At 37.5% G+C, this 19706-nt stretch overlaps 1 protein-coding gene across 1 annotated transcript in view; it reads left to right on the top strand.

The window, feature by feature from the left end:
• Positions 1-461: 461 nt before the first annotated feature.
• The window catches only part of LOC306863660 (uncharacterized protein), a gene marked incomplete at its 3' end in the record, with an annotated part of 25409 nt that continues 6164 nt past the window's right edge, over positions 462-19706 (top strand). Inside the window, exons 1-17 of the mRNA XM_079407169.1 lie at positions 462-696; positions 7126-7226; positions 10503-11090; positions 12673-12726; positions 14019-14063; positions 14241-14300; positions 14494-14964; positions 15171-15218; positions 15328-15395; positions 15575-15664; positions 15761-15798; positions 15892-16022; positions 16235-16352; positions 16465-16523; positions 16630-16674; positions 16769-16836; positions 16960-17003. Of these exons, the coding sequence (XP_079263295.1) occupies positions 7127-7226; positions 10503-11090; positions 12673-12726; positions 14019-14063; positions 14241-14300; positions 14494-14964; positions 15171-15218; positions 15328-15395; positions 15575-15664; positions 15761-15798; positions 15892-16022; positions 16235-16352; positions 16465-16523; positions 16630-16674; positions 16769-16836; positions 16960-17003 (2027 nt within the window). The 5' untranslated portion in view covers positions 462-696; position 7126. The remainder of the gene's footprint in view (positions 697-7125; positions 7227-10502; positions 11091-12672; positions 12727-14018; positions 14064-14240; positions 14301-14493; positions 14965-15170; positions 15219-15327; positions 15396-15574; positions 15665-15760; positions 15799-15891; positions 16023-16234; positions 16353-16464; positions 16524-16629; positions 16675-16768; positions 16837-16959; positions 17004-19706) is intronic.

Below are 19706 nucleotides of genomic sequence, written 5' to 3'. Positions count from 1 at the left end.
ACCCTGAAGGGCTGACACAAGGCATGCACAGATGGGCATGCTTTACCTCCACTGACAGGCTGCTGAGGGTCCAGGAAATGTCTGAGTCCACATCCTGGTCCCCGCTGTGCCTGAAAGAACCAGTTGCCACCAGGTCACTTTTCATTAAGTAACCATGGTAAAAGACAGTAAGAGTGCTTTTTCAAGTACTTATCACTTTATCTCATTATTTTAATCATACCCTATAATTAATACTGTCAGTAGATTCAGAAAACAACCCCTTTAGGATAATATTTTAAGCCCTTAATAATAGAAAGTGCAAAACACTTCAGCAACAATATCAGTCATCAGACTCCAGAAGAGATTAATAATATCATGACAAAGAAAAACGTCAGTATTGCTGACTGAAAAGTCACCAAGTGTAGAATAGAGGAAGGCGTGTCATAATTCTTATTGGAAACACGAAGTTCTCACAATAATGGGAGTGTCACAACATTTTTTTCAACCCAATGGACTTTCTTTTTACCTTTATCCTGTTTGAAACTGCGTTGTTTCCTTATTTTTCGTTACCTGTTAATTCGTGACAGTTGAAAACTCAAGCACACGTCGACCAGCACCAGGATTTATTTCACGTGGGGCAGTTTGGATGGAGTTAAGAGCGGTGAAAGAGCCGCGAACTTAGGATGTCTTCAGGCGCATCACGCGCGACGACACCAGGTGAGCGGAAGATTTCATGAACAAATACAGACAGCTGTATTACACAAGCCACACAAGAACAACGAGTGTATTTGTAGATATTTTAAAACTCAAAATGCTACTTAAAAAGTTTAAGCACAAAAAGAAGTCGTGAAGTCAGGAGGAAAGTAGAAAGCAATCACGTCGTGAAAGATTGATTGGCAGGTTCAGCGATGTGACGAGTTCCATCTAAAATAAGCAACATCTAAATTTTAAACAACATTTTGATATATGTTGTTCTTTTCAGCCTCTATAAGCTCGTATAAATTGGGAGAATAGAAGAAAAAAAAATGTGGAAATGGTGAGAGAACTGTGAAAAGTTGCATGACCTATATTCAGTTTCCCTTATACAGTCATATTTTACCTTAAAGCTCATTATCAACCACATTATTTATCTTGGCTCTCAGTACCCCCGAGAATGACAGGAAATTACAAAAAAATACAAATAAAATAAAATTATATAATAATTATAAAAAAAATGTCTTCAGTTTTTCTATCAGCTGATTGTGAAGAAAGAAATTGAGATTATCAGCACATTTAAATGTTGTCCAACCTGCTTGCATTCCAGAAACGACAATAACACACTGTATTAATTTGACTTCTTTGGCAACAGGCTACTCAATCTGATTTGTTTTTACGTCTAGATTTCCAAAGATAAAACAATGATATATACTAAACCTGCAACATAACTCTCTGATTCATCATGAACATAACACGTGATAAAGGAAGTGTACTGCGGTTTTCATACTTGTTTGCATTCCTTTTCCTCAACAACAAGTTACAGAATTGATACTGGTAAATTTACAAGCCTTGTTTAGACGAACAAAGGGAGAAATGAATAGGCCTATCAAATTAATTTTAGTGTCTATGCAAATAAAGTACACTAAAATGGTATAAAACATTTCCATGACATTGAGGAACATGAGTTTCCATAACTTCTCCATGCCTTGGAATCACTATTTTACAACAGCCTGATATTTCCAGACTTTCCGTGACTGTGAGGCACCTGCTAAGTTAGCACTTTTGGTCACAAATCAGCATAACAACACCTCTGAATCCTGATACTTGTGAACAGCAATGAATGGAATTAAAGATATGTTTCAACATTTCTCATGTCTTCACATATGCATCGATTTTGCCCATAGATATCAATTCAGTTCTAAACACTAGATAAATTTGCAGTATAAATAATCCAAAACCAGAAGAATGTAGATAGATAGATAGATAGATAGATAGATAGATAGATAGATAGATAGACACACATAGATACATATTATTATACTATTTAGCTTGTACTTCTCTTTGTTGTTCAGTTTTATTGTTCCAATGCAAATTACCTCACCTGTGGGCCTTTTATACATCCTGAGATTCTAATTGGAGTTTGAACACTAGAGCTGATTATTGTTTTCATGTTGAGAAATGTGTTATAATTGAGCTCAGGTTGTGATGTTGTTATCACAATTACTGAATGCAAGTATTTGCTAAATGAGCCCATGGTACAACCTCTTAACCTCTGCCTTTTTGAGCTGATTTCTGCATACAGTAGAATATAATTACAAAATGTTCAACAAATTGTCAAAACAGATTTACAACCCGGATTCCAGAAATGTGGGGACGTTTTTTAAATTTGAATAAAATGAAAACTAAAAGACTTTCAAATCACATGAGCCAATATTCTATTCACAATAAAACATAGATAACATTTTTTAAGAAATTTTGAAAAGATTCAGTTGGGAGAACATCTAGCAACTAATTAAGTTAATTGACATCAGGTCTGTAACATGATTAGCTATAAAAAGGGATGTCTTAGAGAGGCAGAGTCTTTCAGAAGTAAAGATGGGCAGAGGCTCTCCAGCCTGTGAAAGAGTGCGTAAAAAAATTGTGGAATACTTTAAAAACAACGTTCCTCAACGTCAAATTGCAAATCTCATCATCTACAGCAGGGATGGGAAACTTTGATAGTGACGAGGGCCAGAATTTTTTCTCATTTATACCAAGGGGCCAGATTACTAATCCACGTCTACACACCTTTTACGTCGTTTTACTCAATCTCCTTTTTTTTGAAGGAAATCAAAGTATAATTAAAGCAATTTGTTTTAATAGATATCATTAACTATAAAACTTGTGCAGTTATGCTAATTCAGAAGGGAAACTTTGTTGTCATTTGACAGCAATATTACCCCAACAAGCCAATGTAAAAATCTTAATTGCATTGTCTGTAAATTTGCAACAAACAAATGAACAGAGGTCTTACTTTTTATTAGTGGCCTACAGAACATTCTCAAAACAACCTAATAAGATAGTTAAAAAGGGCTTATTAAAAAAAAAATACTCCAAATGGTAACATAGTATAAGCGGGTATCTGCAGGATTTTTCAAATCAGATTTAAGACCTTGTTAAGACCTAAACTTTACATTTCAGTCTTTAAACAATTTTTAAGAAAAGGAAAGAGTCAAACGTATGAATTATTATATTAATTTAAACAAATATTATCAATCAATTGTTATATTAAATTACATATATCTTAGTGTCTTAATTGTTTATATTTTTTATAATGCATTAGCTTCTTGTCGATCCATTGGTTTGCATTTAAAAATATATAGCAAATGGGAAAATGGGCTTATAGACCCTTTTTCTGTTAGTAAACATTGTGATGTTTTTCTGTGGGCGGAGCTTAGGTGGAGGCAGAAAGATTCCACTGACCGCTTCACTAATGCTTGCTATGAAGTCTGTTTAGCTTGTTTTTTTGTTTTTTTATAATAACTGGAGAAATTCCGATTTTACCTGCATATGTAAGGTAGCTGCACTGTCCGGGACTGCAATTTTTATTTGAAAAGGTTAACTTTAATGGACGAAACCAGATTGGCCGACCTGTACCTGCTTTTATTCAAAGGATGGATGATCTGACAGGATTCCCTCCGGTTCAGTGACTCACATCTAAAACGTGTATAGTTAAGACAAACTCAAAGTGTCTATCTAGTCATGAAGATATATATACATATATATATTTCAATGTCAGCAGGCAACTATATTTACAGCTATATTATTATTCCAAGCCACAATTAATCACAACAATGTATATACAGTTACATACGATTAAGCATATTAATCGTCAGTTTGTTGTTTTACACACATGCACACAGACATTATTTCATACATGATGCATAAAAAATCTGCATAAAGATTTAGATAAAGATTTTTTTAGATGCATAAAAAATCTTTAGACGCACTCATAACAACAAAAGACAAGACTTTATTGAACCTTTTCTGATAAGAAGAGTGCATGTCCGCTCGTTTTATCTCGTTTAACCAGGTATGCCTTAAAATTAAAAAATTGGAGCATCTACAACATCGATTCGGGCACCCAACATCACAACAAGATGATATTTTAAGCTCCTTATGTAGCCGAATCTGCGCTGGTTTGAATTGGCCGCCTCCAGTTTTTGCTTTGTTTTCCCTCCAGCTAGCGCTGTGACGTAATTGTGACGTCGGCCCTAAAAGAGTCTATTGAAAAAGCAAATTAATTCTCTGCCAGCAGGTTTCACTTTTGGAACTGTATATAGCGGTTTCCCCGGTAATAGCAGTACACAAAGCCACAACGCCTGACTTTGAAACTGCAGCACTAATATTTATTTAGTGAAATCACAGCCTTTTTAAGTTTAATCGACATAGCAATTCTTGTCTTTCCGTCCACAAATTTAAGAAACTTAAAATTAAGACTTTTCGTACCATTTAAGTGTTTTCATGGCCTTAAATTTAAACAATTAAACCCACGGAAACCCTAAGAACAGGAACCCCCTAAGAACCCACAGTTCAGTGCAAACATTTCTGTCATGCATTTAGCAAAAAGGTTTTGTTTACTATGCATTTTACCTCTGGCATCCCCGTTGTTTGTGAACAGTGGAGTGATGGCGATTTAAATAACAAAACAGATTTCCATATGGGTATGCCCTTGAACTTGGTAAAAAGATAATCTGTTTATAATCTTGACTGGAAAATACTGTTTTTATGGCCAGTTTTTAATTTTTTTTATTTGCTAATGTTAGTAGCTAATGTTATTTGCTAATGTTTACGTTAGAGTGCACGTCCTACTGCGCTGTTATTAATAGGTGAGCGGTTGAAAATAGCAACTTCTCCTGTTTGGAGACAGTATTAACATCATAAACTGAAAGCAATCTTTACGTGACTTACTTTTCAAATGTTTTAAAATCTAATATAGAGTCTAATATAATCCAGCCGCCGCGGGCCACCAGTTGTCCATCCCTGGTCTACAGTGTATAACATCATCAAAAGATTCAGAGAAATCTCTGTGCGTAAGGGACAAGGCCGAAGACCTTTGTTGGATGCCAGTGGTCTTTGGGCCCTCAGACGACACTGCATCACTCATCAGCATGATTCTGTCATTGACATTACAAAATAGGCCCAGGAATAATTCCAGAAACCACTGCCGGTAAACACAATCCGCCGTGCCATCTGCAGATGCCAACTAAAGCTCTATCATGCAAAAAGGAAGCCATATGTAAACATGGTCCAGAAGCGCCGTTGTGTCCTGTGGGCCAAGGCTCATTTAAAATGGACTGTTTCAAAGTGGAAAAGTGTTCTATGGTCAAACGGACGTGTCCTCCGGGCTAAAGAGGAGGGAGACCTTCCAGCGTGTTATCAGCGTTCAGTTCAAAAGCCAGCATCTCTGATGGTATGGGGGTCCATAAGTGCATACGGTATGGGCAGCTTGCATTTTTTGGAAGGCACTATGAATGCTGAAAGGTATATAAAAGTTACATATGCTCCCCCCCAGATGACGTCTATTTCAGTGAAGGCCTTGTGTATTTCAGCGGGACAATGCAAAACCACGTACTGCAGCTATTACAACAGCATGGCTTCGTAGTAGAAGATTCCGGGTGCAGAATTGGCCTGCCTGCAGTCCAAATCTTTCACCTATAGAGAACATTTGGCGCATCATTAAATGAAAAATACATCAAAGACAACCACGAACTCTTCAGCAGCTGGAAACCTATATCAGGCAAGAATGGGAACAAATTCCAACATCAAAACTCCAGAAACTCATAACCTCGATGCCCAGACGTCTTCAAACTGTTTTGAAAAGAAGAGGAGATGCTACACCATGGTAAACATGGCATCAAATTTGAAATGAGCTCATTTTGTGCATACAATTTTAACATTTCTCAGTTTAAACATTTGTTATGTTATCTATGTTCTATTGTGAATAAAATATTGGCTTGATTTGAAATTCTTTTAGTTTTAATTTTAATTCAAATTTAAAAAACGTCCCAATATTTCCGGAATTCGGGTTGTATACAGTATTTTAGCAAAATCAGAAAACAATTTTTTTAGCTGGTGTGTGCCATAACTGCATCGTTATGTGGGCAAAAATTATGTTTCACCATTGACAGCCTCTCAAAATAGCCATGTATTAAGACTGAATTCATATCAATTCCATGGCTGTATGCAGCAACAAACCGACGTGCTAATACATATCCAGATATATTAGACCTTGTTGGAAATTATGTATATTATAGAAAGAGAAAGAAAAGGTAGAGGAAGAGAGCAAGAGAGAATGTGTGAGTGGCTGAATGAATAAACAGCCAGACAGATTTGATGAAAGAGTCTGCAGTAAGTTGACTGCCACTTTACATTAGACAGAATTACTGCCTCTCCCACAGTTAGTAATGCCTGTCTGCTTTTGTCTAGACAGTAAACCAGAAGCATTTCATTAGAGTTTTATTCAAACATCCCCAAACATCCATTCAATCACTCTAAGCACCAAAGCCATCTCAGTCTGTCTTATTAATGTAAACAGCCGCAGACATTTAACGTTTCCTATCTTTAAATCAAGTTGGACTTATATCCCTTTTCATAGAGAGTCACCGTGGATTTTGCAGCACAAAAGTCTAAGGTGTGTGCATAGACTAAGGAAACCATTTTGAACAATGCATGAAAGCACCTCTAATGACCAGGATCAATATCCATTGTTATCCAAACAATGGCATTAAAAAAGCAAACATACTGCTACTAGAAAAGGAACAAAGGAATATAAAATATGCAAAACATATGCAAACATTTGTAATCTTATTTTATTGATCAGGCATTGATTGAATTGTGAAAAGTGGGTATTACATAAGGAGAAGCATTACAAGTTCGTTGGTGAGAAGGGGTTGAAAAAAGATTTGTGACGTCAGCTGAAATGGAAATTATTTAAATTACTATGTTAATTGTTATTATTTTGATAAAAGACTCCACGGACAGGTATAAAGCCATAAATGTTCATTCAGAATGTAAACAGAGTCAATTTTAATTTCATGTTGATTGACAAACTGAAAGAGCTTTATAGAAGTAATGACCTACTCTCAGTTACACCCTGTTATGGTTTTGATAAACACTTTTTCTTTGAAGGATGCTTTACAAGCACAGCAAGCACCTGAGTGGACGATACAAGAAGTCCGCACATCACTTTGTCTGGCTCCTCTGTCTTTGGGTTCACCTATTGCCTCAAGGTTAGTACAGTATACTACTATTTTACCAAACTTTATTTGTTATAAAACACATAGAAAAACAGAAGAACTTGTGAGACTAAAGTCTAAACTTGTGCTCTTTACAATTTTACATGCCATTTATGGGTGAGCAAAACTGAAACAGCTGACATGAAAAATTATTATATATCTGTGTGCAGTCTGTGTACTGTTTCTCTTTCAGTTTATACTGTATATAAACAAAGTACAGAGTGGAGAGAGCCTGAAAATTAACAATAGTTAGATAGTATCAAGTCCAGAAATCCTCCTAAGAGCATTTGCTTAATTGCTTGCCAGCACTCCCGTACAAGTCTATAAAACTCCTTCAAGTAGTAAAACGATTAATAAGAATGGAAGGAGGCTGTAAATTGTAAACAGGAGGGACTGAGTCAGCTGTGCCGAAGAGTGATTCTATGCAGCAGACCAACTCACAACATTTTAGGGGGAGCATTTTTTAATGGCATTATGAAATCTGATCACGTTTTAGATTGAATTTAATAATAAATACTAGTAATACCAGGAGAATTCACACACCCAGAGGGCATCTAGCTGGAGGAGAGCGAGTGACAGAATGGGTGAGATAATGTGGAGGAGTCCAGTGGCCTACCGCCCGCAGCATGATTGTCCTTGCCTTAACAAATTAATTAGTAATGATCACAGTGAAGATAAAGGGATTCAGAGCATTTTACTTCTCATTCCCCAAGAGAAACCACCATCACAACACTTACAGAGCAGACGGGGAAAGTGCCTAACTGTGTTACAAATGATGCACTACACACTATATGGATACTACCTATGGATACTATATTTTTTATGAAATTGCTGCTTTTTTTCAGTAAAGACTCATAAAACTGATCGACAGTAAAGACACATACGCGGAATTGTGAGATGTTAACTTGCAGTGAGATATAAACTCGCAACTGAGAGAAAAAAGTCATAGTTATTTTTTTAAATTGTTTATTAGCGTAAACAAAATAAATGAATTGTGAGATGTAAATTGAGAATTTAGAGAAAAAAGTCACAATTGCGAGATATGCACTAACAATTGTGATATGCAAAATCAAAATTGCAAAACAAAGTTTATTTCTTGCAATTCTGAAATTTTTATCAAAATTTTTTTTTTTATTACACAAGTTTTATTACACAACTTAATGCAATCAAGTGTTTTTCTCTTGAAAAATGCATCATACATGTACCCGCAGTACACTATGCTTCACTGCATGAACACTAATCCCAATGCTTAAACTATAAAATGGAGTAGAATGTACAGAAGTGCACTAAATGGGAAGAACCTCCCCATTTACACTGGAAACCTTAGAAGATAAGCAGACATTTGAGAGAAAAGAGAATGAAAGAAAAAACTACTGAAAACTAGACAGGTGTGAAATGTTTATGCAGTGATGGATGACAAGAGTTGGAGAAGCAACTTTAAAACTAGATTATCAAGCTATAAGCTTTTTGTCAAGCTCACCTTTTGAAGGTAACTACAATGAAGCTATTTATATCATTCATAATCATTGTTCAGAGCCATATTTTTAAATAATTGTTTACAAAATGCAACTAAAAATAAAATACAGGATTTTGTAGCATAACACATATGAAAACAAGGCTGTGAGGGATTGATTCAGTTGTGTGTACTGTAGATGAAAGAACATTGAAAAAAATAAATGTCTTAAAAAGTCTCCAGAAGACAAACAACTTGGATGTGACCTAGAACATACTTCATTATTAAATACGGTGTCTACTAAGATCTGGTAAATGCTGGTTCAGAATTAGCAGCTAGTCATAAGTTTTATTTAGATAAAGTCAGGTGTGCGTCACACCTTCAGAAGTATTCATGGTATGTTAGACTAGCATACACACATATTATCAGTCAACATTTGGCTGTCAAGTTGTTCCTTTCAGGCCAAATCTGGGCCAGCCTGTTTTATCTGGTTGTGTGCTTGCCAAAGCATCAAACAGAAGCATTATGAAACTGACAGGCCTCATGGGGAAGTGATAAACTGGACAGGTCAGAGGGGATTAGAGTTAAAAGTTAATGTGAAGGTGTGCAAGTTTTGTGAAAATTTAACAGCAGAATCATTTTCAGTGTCTTGAAAAGACCAAAGGGTCCTTATAAATTTGCAGTCAGAGTTGTTAATAGGTTATTATCTAGCAAATGTCAGTGGCCATGCAGACAATCATAGCTTTTGACAGAAGACCTTCTTCTGGGTAATGTTAACCTTTTTTTTTTTAAATAACTAGGATAAAGTCTACATGAATTCAAAATTTAGCCCATATACTTTCTTAATATATGCTTTGGGTCTTATTGTTAACGAATTATAGTGCAGGTTCAGGTGTGGTGGCTAAATTATGCGGGCCAAAAAGGTACATTTTTCAATTGTCAATAATGAAGTGATGTATGAAGTCCCTTTGTAATCAAGCAGCTTTCTGTTGGTCAACAGGGCCAATCTGTGACCAACTCACTCCGAAATCTGTGCGGGGAAATCATTCGCCCTCGAGCAGAATTCCAGATTGCATGCATTCCTATTGAAAAGACTGGATTTTGCCCACAAAATTGTTGAATAACTGTAAATATCACTGCACCTTTATTCCAAAGAAATCTTTGGAATGTTTCATCAAAAAGTAAAAAAAAAAAAAAAAAAAATTATTTGCCCTGCCTTTGAAGCAGTTTTCCTTTCGGGTGATGTCACCAAGACATCGTTAATTCATTTTTTTTTTTTTTTTTTTTTTTGCAATGGACATTGTTATTTTCTGGGAAATACCAAGCACATTTTGGCCAACACAATAACAAAAAAAATAATTTATATGAAAATGATAACTGATATATGAATATGGCTGATATTATTTTATATTTCGTGAGCCTTTTATTTTATTGTTTTTATAAAACAATTAACAATCTTCCTTAATAAACAATCTTTCTTATCCCATAACAATTTAACAAATATAGGCCTGATATAAATCATTGAAATAAAGTATACATGCCTTTGGTCAACTTAAAAAAAAAATCTAATGTAAAATATAACTTTCACAAATATAAAAAGGCACAAAGAATCAAAATTCCTATTTACATTGATTAAAAAATATCTGGCCTGAAGAAACATTTTATTTTAATAGAAATAATGTGAGGTCATTTCACTATAATTTATTGGTTTGTATATATCGGCGTATTTTCTTTCTGGACTGATACAGATGTCATTAGAATTTCTTATATAAGGAGAAAAATTGTGAAAAATCTTTTATCTTTCTCTCTCTCCCCAGTGGATGGCTTCTTTATGTCTGATGCTAAGGCTGTCCTGCAAGGGTGTGATGACCACTGGGCCTTACAGGAGAAGGAGCGTATGCCTGTGCTCTTTCAAACCACGGTATGTGTGGACGTACAGGTCCTTTCCCCAGGCGAGTGGACAGCATTTAGCTATGTCTCGGCCCCCGCACCCCGCTATGAACTTGCCCTGCAGGGGGATGCAAACAACCTGTACGCCTGGCTGTTGGGTGTACGCCACCAGTTCCCTGTCCAGCTGACCACTCATCGCTGGTACCACATATGTCTACGGTGGGATGCCCCTCGCAAAAGCTTCAGCCTGACGATAGGTGGCAACTCAGAAGTATACCAGCGGACCGCCATTGCCCGAGCAATCCCTCCTTCAGGGCGTCTTCTACTGGGTTGCCAACCAAACGAAGCCTCCCCTGGGGCAAAAATAGCCACCGTGGAGCTCTACCTGTTCCGCGTATGGGACGATGTTGGAGAGCACAGGGCCTGCGAGGACGGGACAGTGATTGGCTGGGACTCACGATTTTGGGCCAGCACACGAGCCCAGGCTAGAGTCCAAGATTATACGTTGCAATGTGGTGAGTACAGAGATTCAAAAAAGGGAAGCCTGTTTAACCGGTTGATAAGAGAGGCAAGCTGAACATAGCAGTGATAATTTGCCTTATGACTGTGTACAAGCCAGTGTCAGATCAACTCGGCAAACCATAAACAGCCTGAAGCCCTTTCTCACTCTGAACTAAAAGTATGCAGAGTACTTTTTTTGTAACGTCTTCATAGCTATTTCAAGCTTAGAATGTTGCTGACTGAACCAACCAAACAGATGTCTTGCTTGTAAAGACCAGCATGTGGATTGGTCAGGACATTTTGTGTGTAGTGTCTTCATATACATGCATAATGAAGATTATGCATGATTTAATGTTTGTTGCATGATTTCACAAATTTAACTACTTTATAGATAAAATAATGATCCTGTTGAAAAAATCTAGCTGGTAGCTGTATTTTGGAACATAGTAGCTGGTTACTAGCTGGTCTAAGGTGGTCATTATAGCTGGTTGAGGGTTTACCCTCCGGAGTGAGAGCTTCGAAGGGTTGAAGGCTGTAGAGGACCAAACAACTGTTTCTTGAAGTGGCATTCTGCGTCATCATCCCGTGCCCACGCGGAGGTGCCGTCATCATGCAAAGAATCTGCGCAAAGGATCATGGGAGCCCGAAGTGTCCATCAGTTGTACATTTCGAAATCCTTCATTGCAAAGGGCCCTTTGAAGTGGCCAGTTTTGAGCACTTTGGTTTGAAACGACCCTTCAATATGGCGGCCATGATTGTTTTCACTCTGAATTGCCCTTCGGAGGGTAATATATCCCATTTGGAACGCACTGAAAGACTAACCAGCTAATGACAAACAAGCATATTACATATTACAAGCATAATACAAGCTAATTACCAGCTTGAACCAGTTAATGACCAATTTAGACCACCTAATGACTAGCTAGGAAAGGCTAATGACCATTTTGAACCAGCTAGAAGCCAGTTATCATATTCCAGAACACAGTTACTGGCTTTATATGGATTTTCCAACAGGGGAGTCACTAGCCTTGCCTGTTCCCTGCATCAGAAGGTAACTATCATCTGACTATCTTTTGTGAAAAATCGTTCATCATCAAGTGAAATTCCAGATTATGTGGATCCCCTTTTACATGATTTTGCACCTTAATTCCAGAGATATCTTTGTAATGTTTCCAAAAGTAATAATCTGCCCTACCTCCGAACTCTTATTTCGTAGCCCTTCTCCTCAGCTGCATTTAAATGAAATAAGATACATTTATGATTTACAACAAAATTTATTGACATCTGTGAAAAGATGCATCTGATATATGACAGATCAAATCTGGCTTCTCATTTCTAGACCTGAATAAGTTCACTATAAGACATGCTTTTGCTCCTCCACAGGAAATTATGAAATCAATTTCAAATATCCTACAGGATATTTGAAACATTTCAAAACACATCCAGATGCCGAGGCTGGATTGAAAACATTGGATGTCTTGATTGAAATGATCAGATCAGATGTTGATGCAGGGTACAAGAAGGGCAGTAGTAACTACACTCTTGTCTTTCTATCATTTGTGCATGCCAATTCTATTTCTATATTTCATCTTTTAGGTCTAGGGCATCTGCGTATGAAACGCAGTGCACAAGGAACAACAGCCAAATCCAGTAAGTGCAGTGCAAGTGTGAATTCACTTCACTGAGTACTATTGTAGTGTGGTGGTGGGTGGGTTATGTCCCAAACTTAGCTATTCAGAATTTAAAGTTGCCTATTTTCTAACACAAAAACAATCTCAATAGGAGTGGCAGCATTACAATTGAGCAGATACTGTACAGCCAAATATGAATAATGCACTTAAATAAATATTAATATATAGAAAGGAATCACAGAGTCGGTTCATTTACATTAGGGGTTTTCAAACTGTTCCTAGGGCTTCCCAGTAATTAATATTTTTGAGGTTTCCTGGTCATGGAGAAATCTTATAATTCAGCTGTTTTAAATAAGGGCAAAATGCGCAGGAGGGGAGTCTCCAGGTCCAGCAATGATTTGAAAACCCATGAATTACATAACTGTCAGAACAAACCATTTCACTATAATGAAGAATACAAAGGCTACAGGACAGTTTATTAGAACATGCTTACTTCCAAAGAATACATAAAAAGATATTTTACAGAATGTCCAAGCTGCTTTCTCATGACCAATTACAACACATCTGAATGTTCTGAACTGAATATGCATAAAGATTTGAGAGCTATGGCACTATTTTCAGCAAATGAATTACACCCAGAGGTATTATACAGCTTTAGAAGATTTTGGAAGATTTGGAGTGATCATTTTTGTCCTTTTGGAACTTAACAGCGTGAACATTTCCATCACATTTAAAACAGCTGCTTGGACAATCTAAACAGGGCACAAAGGAGCAGAAATGAATGAAATATCAAGAAAATGAAATGTCTAGTAAACCTCTCCTCTACATTAAATAGTAACAATTTAATATTAGAAGGCATCATTTACTTAGAAATTTGGATAATTTCCAGGAATCAATACTTCTCATGTATACATGTAATGTCATTTCCACTCCTCTGCGAATGTAGCTCTTCTTTTTGTCCTCGATCTCACGGCATGCTGCACTGAAAAGGCATACCTGTTCCAGGCACGGTGCATGACGCAAACAGATGTTTTAAATAGCGGATGGGTTAGGTAATCTTGTTGTCGTCTGAAGTTAAATTGGACAGGGTTGCAGAGAAAAATGTATGTAGATGTGATAGTTGAGTAGAAATCAGCTGTATCTGCATATCAATAACATCTTAATAAAGAAAGATTCTGTAAATAGAAAGGTGTAACCTGTGTATACTTTGTGCAAGGTGTAATTAATTGCATAGGTGTGTTTGTGTGAAACCCAATTTATTTTTTATTTTAAGGTTTAAAGGTTAAAGTTTAATATTTTATACACTTACAGCATCCCAAGGTTCAGCCAGCACCCGAGAGTTTGTCTCGACATCTAGTAAGTGTTCCATGTCTACTTCACCACAGCAACATAAAGATATAGATATAGATATATACAAATAAAGTTAAAGCATTGTACTTTCTATTTGCATTTTAAATTTTTAAATGGAATTTGTTTGGTGCTATGTTGAATGACACTTTGTCTCTTCATCCCTCTCTTCCCTCCCTTTCTAAGCTCCACTCCAATTGATGATTACTTCAATAATTACTGCTTCACTGAAATCCACCACCCAAGGTCAGTAACAGATGTAAGATGCTGTGGAATATGAAAAGCTGGAGTAGAAAGTTCCAAATCACCGTCAGTCAATGAGCCATTTACTTTGTGTAGTACTGGTGTTGAATGGGTCAGCTTAGTTGACTAGTTGAGTTCGAGCAGTAATACTTTAAAGGACATGAATCTAGAAACTGATTCCTGTTCCTGTCCACAGGGCAGAACCTTCAATCTTCGAATGAGGTCTTAAACACAGTCTCTGCTTCAACCACACAAGCCAGAACCACATCGAATCCTGCTGGACACACTACAACTAAACCTTCAGTGACTCTCAGTGCACCAACACAAATTCCCATCACATCAACTACCACATCAAACACTATTACACACATTAGTCAAGCTGGTTCAGCTGTTAATAACATGACTATTGTGTCAAATACTAGTGGATTAAGCACGTCAACTCCAACTCCAGCCTCACCTATGTCTTACATAACCACTCAAACTACCCAGAGCATGTCAACATCTGCCCAAACACTTTCAAGCAGTCACATTAGCCACCCAGTCAGTACTTTCGAAACAACAGTCAATCATACTACAGCAAGCTATTCTGCTGCACCAACTGTCACAACTCAAGTAACCAATCAGACAGCGGTTCTACGAACAACGACGTCCAATGTATTATTCACAGGTATGGCTATTATCACTGCGTTCTGATTGTCTTTTTTCTTCGTTTTTGGAAAAAGACAGATGGCTTCTATTTCGGTGATAATTACAGGATATTAAATTAAATTCCTTACCTTCATTCTCTCATTCTGCCACATATTACATAATTTATACATAATAAAATTAATCCTAATGGTTCAATGCTTTGATGTGTCTTTTCATTTGTTTCAGAGCCATTTGCAGTACAGTGTAACTTTTCCCAGTCCTGCGCTAATGAATGTAAGAAAGAAAAATTTTTTAGACAAAGCCTATTTTATTCTTAGACATAATTTAGATTAAAAGTGGTGATTCCTGGGGATGTGTAATAATATCTCTTCTTACGTCACAGCATCATACTACTGGATGCTTGTGGAGGTGGAAGGCTCTAATATGACGGAGGGACAGATTCAAATTTGGGTAAGAACATTTTTATTTTTAATAAAAAATTTAATATATAACAGTTGCCCTAATAATAATAATAAGAAATTTGTTTTGTATTGAAGAATTATTTTATAAACAATTGAGTATTTTATAAAATAAAGGGTTTTTCATTTTGAAATTCTAAAATTCCTGATGGTTCCCATCTCTATATTCAGTTTTCAGATCTTTTTCATAAAAGCACCTGCTCTGCTGGTGTTTCAACAGGAATCAATACTACATCATGTCAAACTGACATAGTCTTTGTGGTAGGTATCATTTGTTTTCAAAAAAACAGGTCAGGGCTGAACTTTGATGTTGGCCCAACACTGCATCATTATAAAATGTATTTTTCAATAATATAGACTGCTGAGGTTAGATGTGAAGCCAAGCAGAACATCCAGTAAGTCAAACCTAACAATCTAAGCTACATAAAAAGTATGATCTCATTGAAATTCAATATCAAGTAACTCTGCTACTGCCCCCATTCTTACAGGAGGACAAACTGCACTGTGCTGCTACAGCTGAGCCAACCCGTGAATACATGCATCCTCCGAAGGCTGGTGCAAAACGGGACGATAAACCCATTGATGCAGATCCAGCTTCTGGGAGATGTAGAAAGAGTGGGTGAGTGAGGAAAGCAAATAATTCTGTCATAATTTACTCACCAATTTGTTATTCCAAATGTGAAAGTAAATGCAGTCGGGGTCTGTTACTGTTGACAAAAGCCTAATAAAAGTGGTCCATTTGATCATATAACAATAATAGCAGCAGTTTAAAAGAAAATACATGATTAATTGTTTGTTTTTGAAGTCTCACTGAATGACATTTGTTTACAGGCAAAGGACTGTGCCCAGAGCACAATATTACGCCCCCTGGAGGGGGTTTTGTGCACTGCACATCTCCAATGTCTTATGATGATGTCTGCAATACCCAGGGACCTGTCAATGTCACATGGTAGAATATGCTACTGACTTGCCACACTCTTTAATTAGTTCTGGCATTTTTAGTGTTTACAACAATTATGTACGTATTATTGATTTCATTTTTTTGCTCTTTCTTGCATTAGTTCTTATAAGGAGAAAGGTTTCATTCCTAAAGACTTGGTTGTTAATCAATCCTGCAACGGTGAGTGTTATTACTCTTTGGACTTACTATTTGGTCATTTGGTATTTTCTGACTAATACCAGTCAGACTAATATCATATTAAAAAATGAAATTTTGTTTTTTTTAGTTGAGAGCCAACAATATTGTGAGTGTCACGTGTCTACCAACAATGGTGAGTGGAACATAATTGTTCTGTGAAAGAGTAGGTTTAAGAATGTGTCAAGGACCAATCAGACTCCAACTTCTCTGTCCTATCTCTCTTTTAGAGACATATTATGCTGTTCGTCTAAATATTGCAAGCCCAGATGTGAATTTCACCTACATTCAGGACATGGTGAGTTTTTCTAGAAAAAGTGATTTACCAAAACATTGCTGTCTAAAGATTTGCAAGTTACCTTACTCAATGAATGACAAAATATGGTTATTTTCTTATTAGTTCTATTGTTCCATTCAATAGGTTGTACAGTTGAGAACTCCTTGCAACAAATCCAGAATGCAAGGGTATGTCTGCAATTCCTGTCAGTAATTTTTTTTAAGGGAAATTTATACTTTTATTCAGTAATGACATATTAGAAGTGTGACAAAAAATGACAGTAAAGATTTTATAATGTGTTTAAAAGATTTCTATTGCAAATAAATGCTGTTCTTTTGAACTGTTTATTCACCAAGAAATCCTGAGAAATTGTATCACGATTTCTGGATTAGAAAAAAAAACAAAAATCATCTAAAAAAACAAAATATTGTGTGTGTGTGTGTGTGTTTATATACACTCACTGGCCACTTTATTAGGTACACCTGGCTAGTACCGGGTTGGACCCCCTTTTGCCTTCAGAACTGCCTTAATTCTTCGTGGCATAGATTCAACAAGGTGTTGGAAACATTCCTCAGAGATTTTGGTCCATATTGACATGATAGTTGATGTTTCAAGATGGCGTCGCGGCGCGCATGGCAGCCATTGTGCTTGACTCTCCAGTTGTTATAGTGTTTTTGTTAGTTTTTCTTGTTTTTTGTTTGTCAAACACGATCAGTTTCACCAGGGAAGAACTGCTGAACATTTGGCAGAACACACCACAAAATCTCCAACCGGTTTTTGATTATTCGGATGTTTTGCTGAACACAATAGTCGGCGGAGCCGCGGCGCTGTTTAGACGCCTCAGGACGCACAGACGGGGGAAGCGAGCCGGTGCGCTCGTGAAGCTCAGACAGTGCGGATTTCGTTGCCTAGCATCCATCTGGCGAATCTCCGATCTCTACCCAACAAAACGGACTAACTCCTTCTGCTTTCCCGGTTAAACAAGGACTTTTCAAACTCTGCTGCTCTGTGTTTCACGGAAACCTGGCTGAATGACGCCATCCCGGACAGCGCGATTCATCTGCCTAACTTCCAGCTGATCAGAGCAGATCGCGACGCAGAATCAACAGGGAAATCGCGTGCAGGACATGCTTCTACATCAATGAAAGGTGGTGTACAGATGTAACAGTGTTAAAGATGATGTGCTGTTCAGATCTAGAAACGCTTTTTATCAACTGTAAACCTTTATACTCGCCGCAGGAGTTTTGCTCGTTCATTCTCGTAATTGTCTACATTCCACCGCAAGCACACGTGAGCTCAGCTTTACAGAAACTCGCTGATCAAATCACACACACAGAACAACAACACCTGGACTCTGTTTTAATCATTCTAGGGGACTTTAATCAAGCAAATCTCTCCCGTGAACTGCCAAAATACAGACGGCATATTACATTTCCCACCAGAGAGAGTAATATACTGGATCACTGTTACGCAACAATAAAGGATGCATATCACTCTGTCCCACGGGCAGCTTTAGGATTCTCTGATCACTTTTTGGTTCATCTTATTCCGAACTACAGGCAGAATCTGAAATCAGCTAAACCTGTATTAAGGACTGTTAGGTTTTTACAAGGACAGAGTGGGTTTTACAAGCCTGTCTCAAACTTACTGATTGGAGTGTTTTTGAAGCTGCTGAAAATGATCTGGATGAGCCCACAGAGACTGTAACATCTTATATCAGTTTCTGTGAGGATATGTGCATTCCTACCAGGACTTATCTAACTTAAAACAATGACAAACCATGGTTCACTGCAAAACTCAAACAGCTCTGTCAGGCCAAAGAAGATGCTTACAGGAATGGGGAAAGAGTCTTGTATAAACAGGCAAAATACAAACTGGAAAAGGAGATCAGAGTGGCAAAGAGGAATTATTCCGATAAGCTAAGGATCCAATTCTCTTCCAGTGACACGGCTTGAACAAGAGAAGGAAGTCACCAGGCCCAGATGGTGTGACACCAGCTTGTCTGAAATCCTGTGCTCACCAGCTGGCTCCCATCTTCACACAGATCTTCAACAGATCACTGGAGCTGTGTGAAGTCCCCTCATGCTTCAAACGCTCCACCATCATCCCCGTCCCAAAGAAGCCCAAGATAACAGGACTTAACGACTACAGACCTGTGCCTCTAACATCTGTGGTCATGAAGTCATTTGAAAAACTGGTTTTGGCTTATCTGAAAGACATCACTGGACCCCCTGCAGTTTGCCTACAGTGCAAACAGGTCTGTGGAAGATGCAGTCAACATGGGACTGCATTACATACTGCAACACCTGGACAGACCAGGGACTTATGTGAGGACACTATCGCCAGCTGAGGAAGTTCAACCTGCCACAGGAGCTGCTGAAACAGTTCTACTCTGCCATCATTGAATCTGTCCTCTGCACTTCATTAACTGTCTGGTTCAGCTCAGCTACCAAATCTGACCTCAGAAGACTACAGAAGGTAGTCCGGACTGCTGAGCGAATCATTGGTACAACCCTCCCCAGTCTCCAAGAACTGTACTCATCCAGAGTGAGCAAAAGGGCTTGTAAAATCACTCTGGACCCCTCACATCCAGCACACTCCCTCTTTGAACTGTTACCGTCTGGTCGACGCTACAGGGCTCTGTGCACCAGAACGGCCAGACATAGGAACATTTTCTTCCCTCAGGCAATCCATCTCATGAACATTTGAACTCTTAAGAATAAACATGAAACACACAACACTAACTTTTTTTTTTTAACACACATACTTATTACATTTCAAATCTGCACCTAACATACCTGTACATACTGAATTGTCTATTTTGTATATTGAGTTTGTGCTATTTTTAGGGATGCACGATATTATCGGACTGATATCGAAATCGGCCGATA

This window comes from Barbus barbus (genome assembly GCF_936440315.1).
Source record: "Barbus barbus genome assembly, chromosome: 44".
NCBI classification, from domain to species: Eukaryota; Metazoa; Chordata; class Actinopteri; order Cypriniformes; family Cyprinidae; genus Barbus; species Barbus barbus.
The sequence above is the reverse complement of the archived record's forward strand: the minus strand, read 5'-3'. Positions and strand labels throughout refer to the sequence as shown.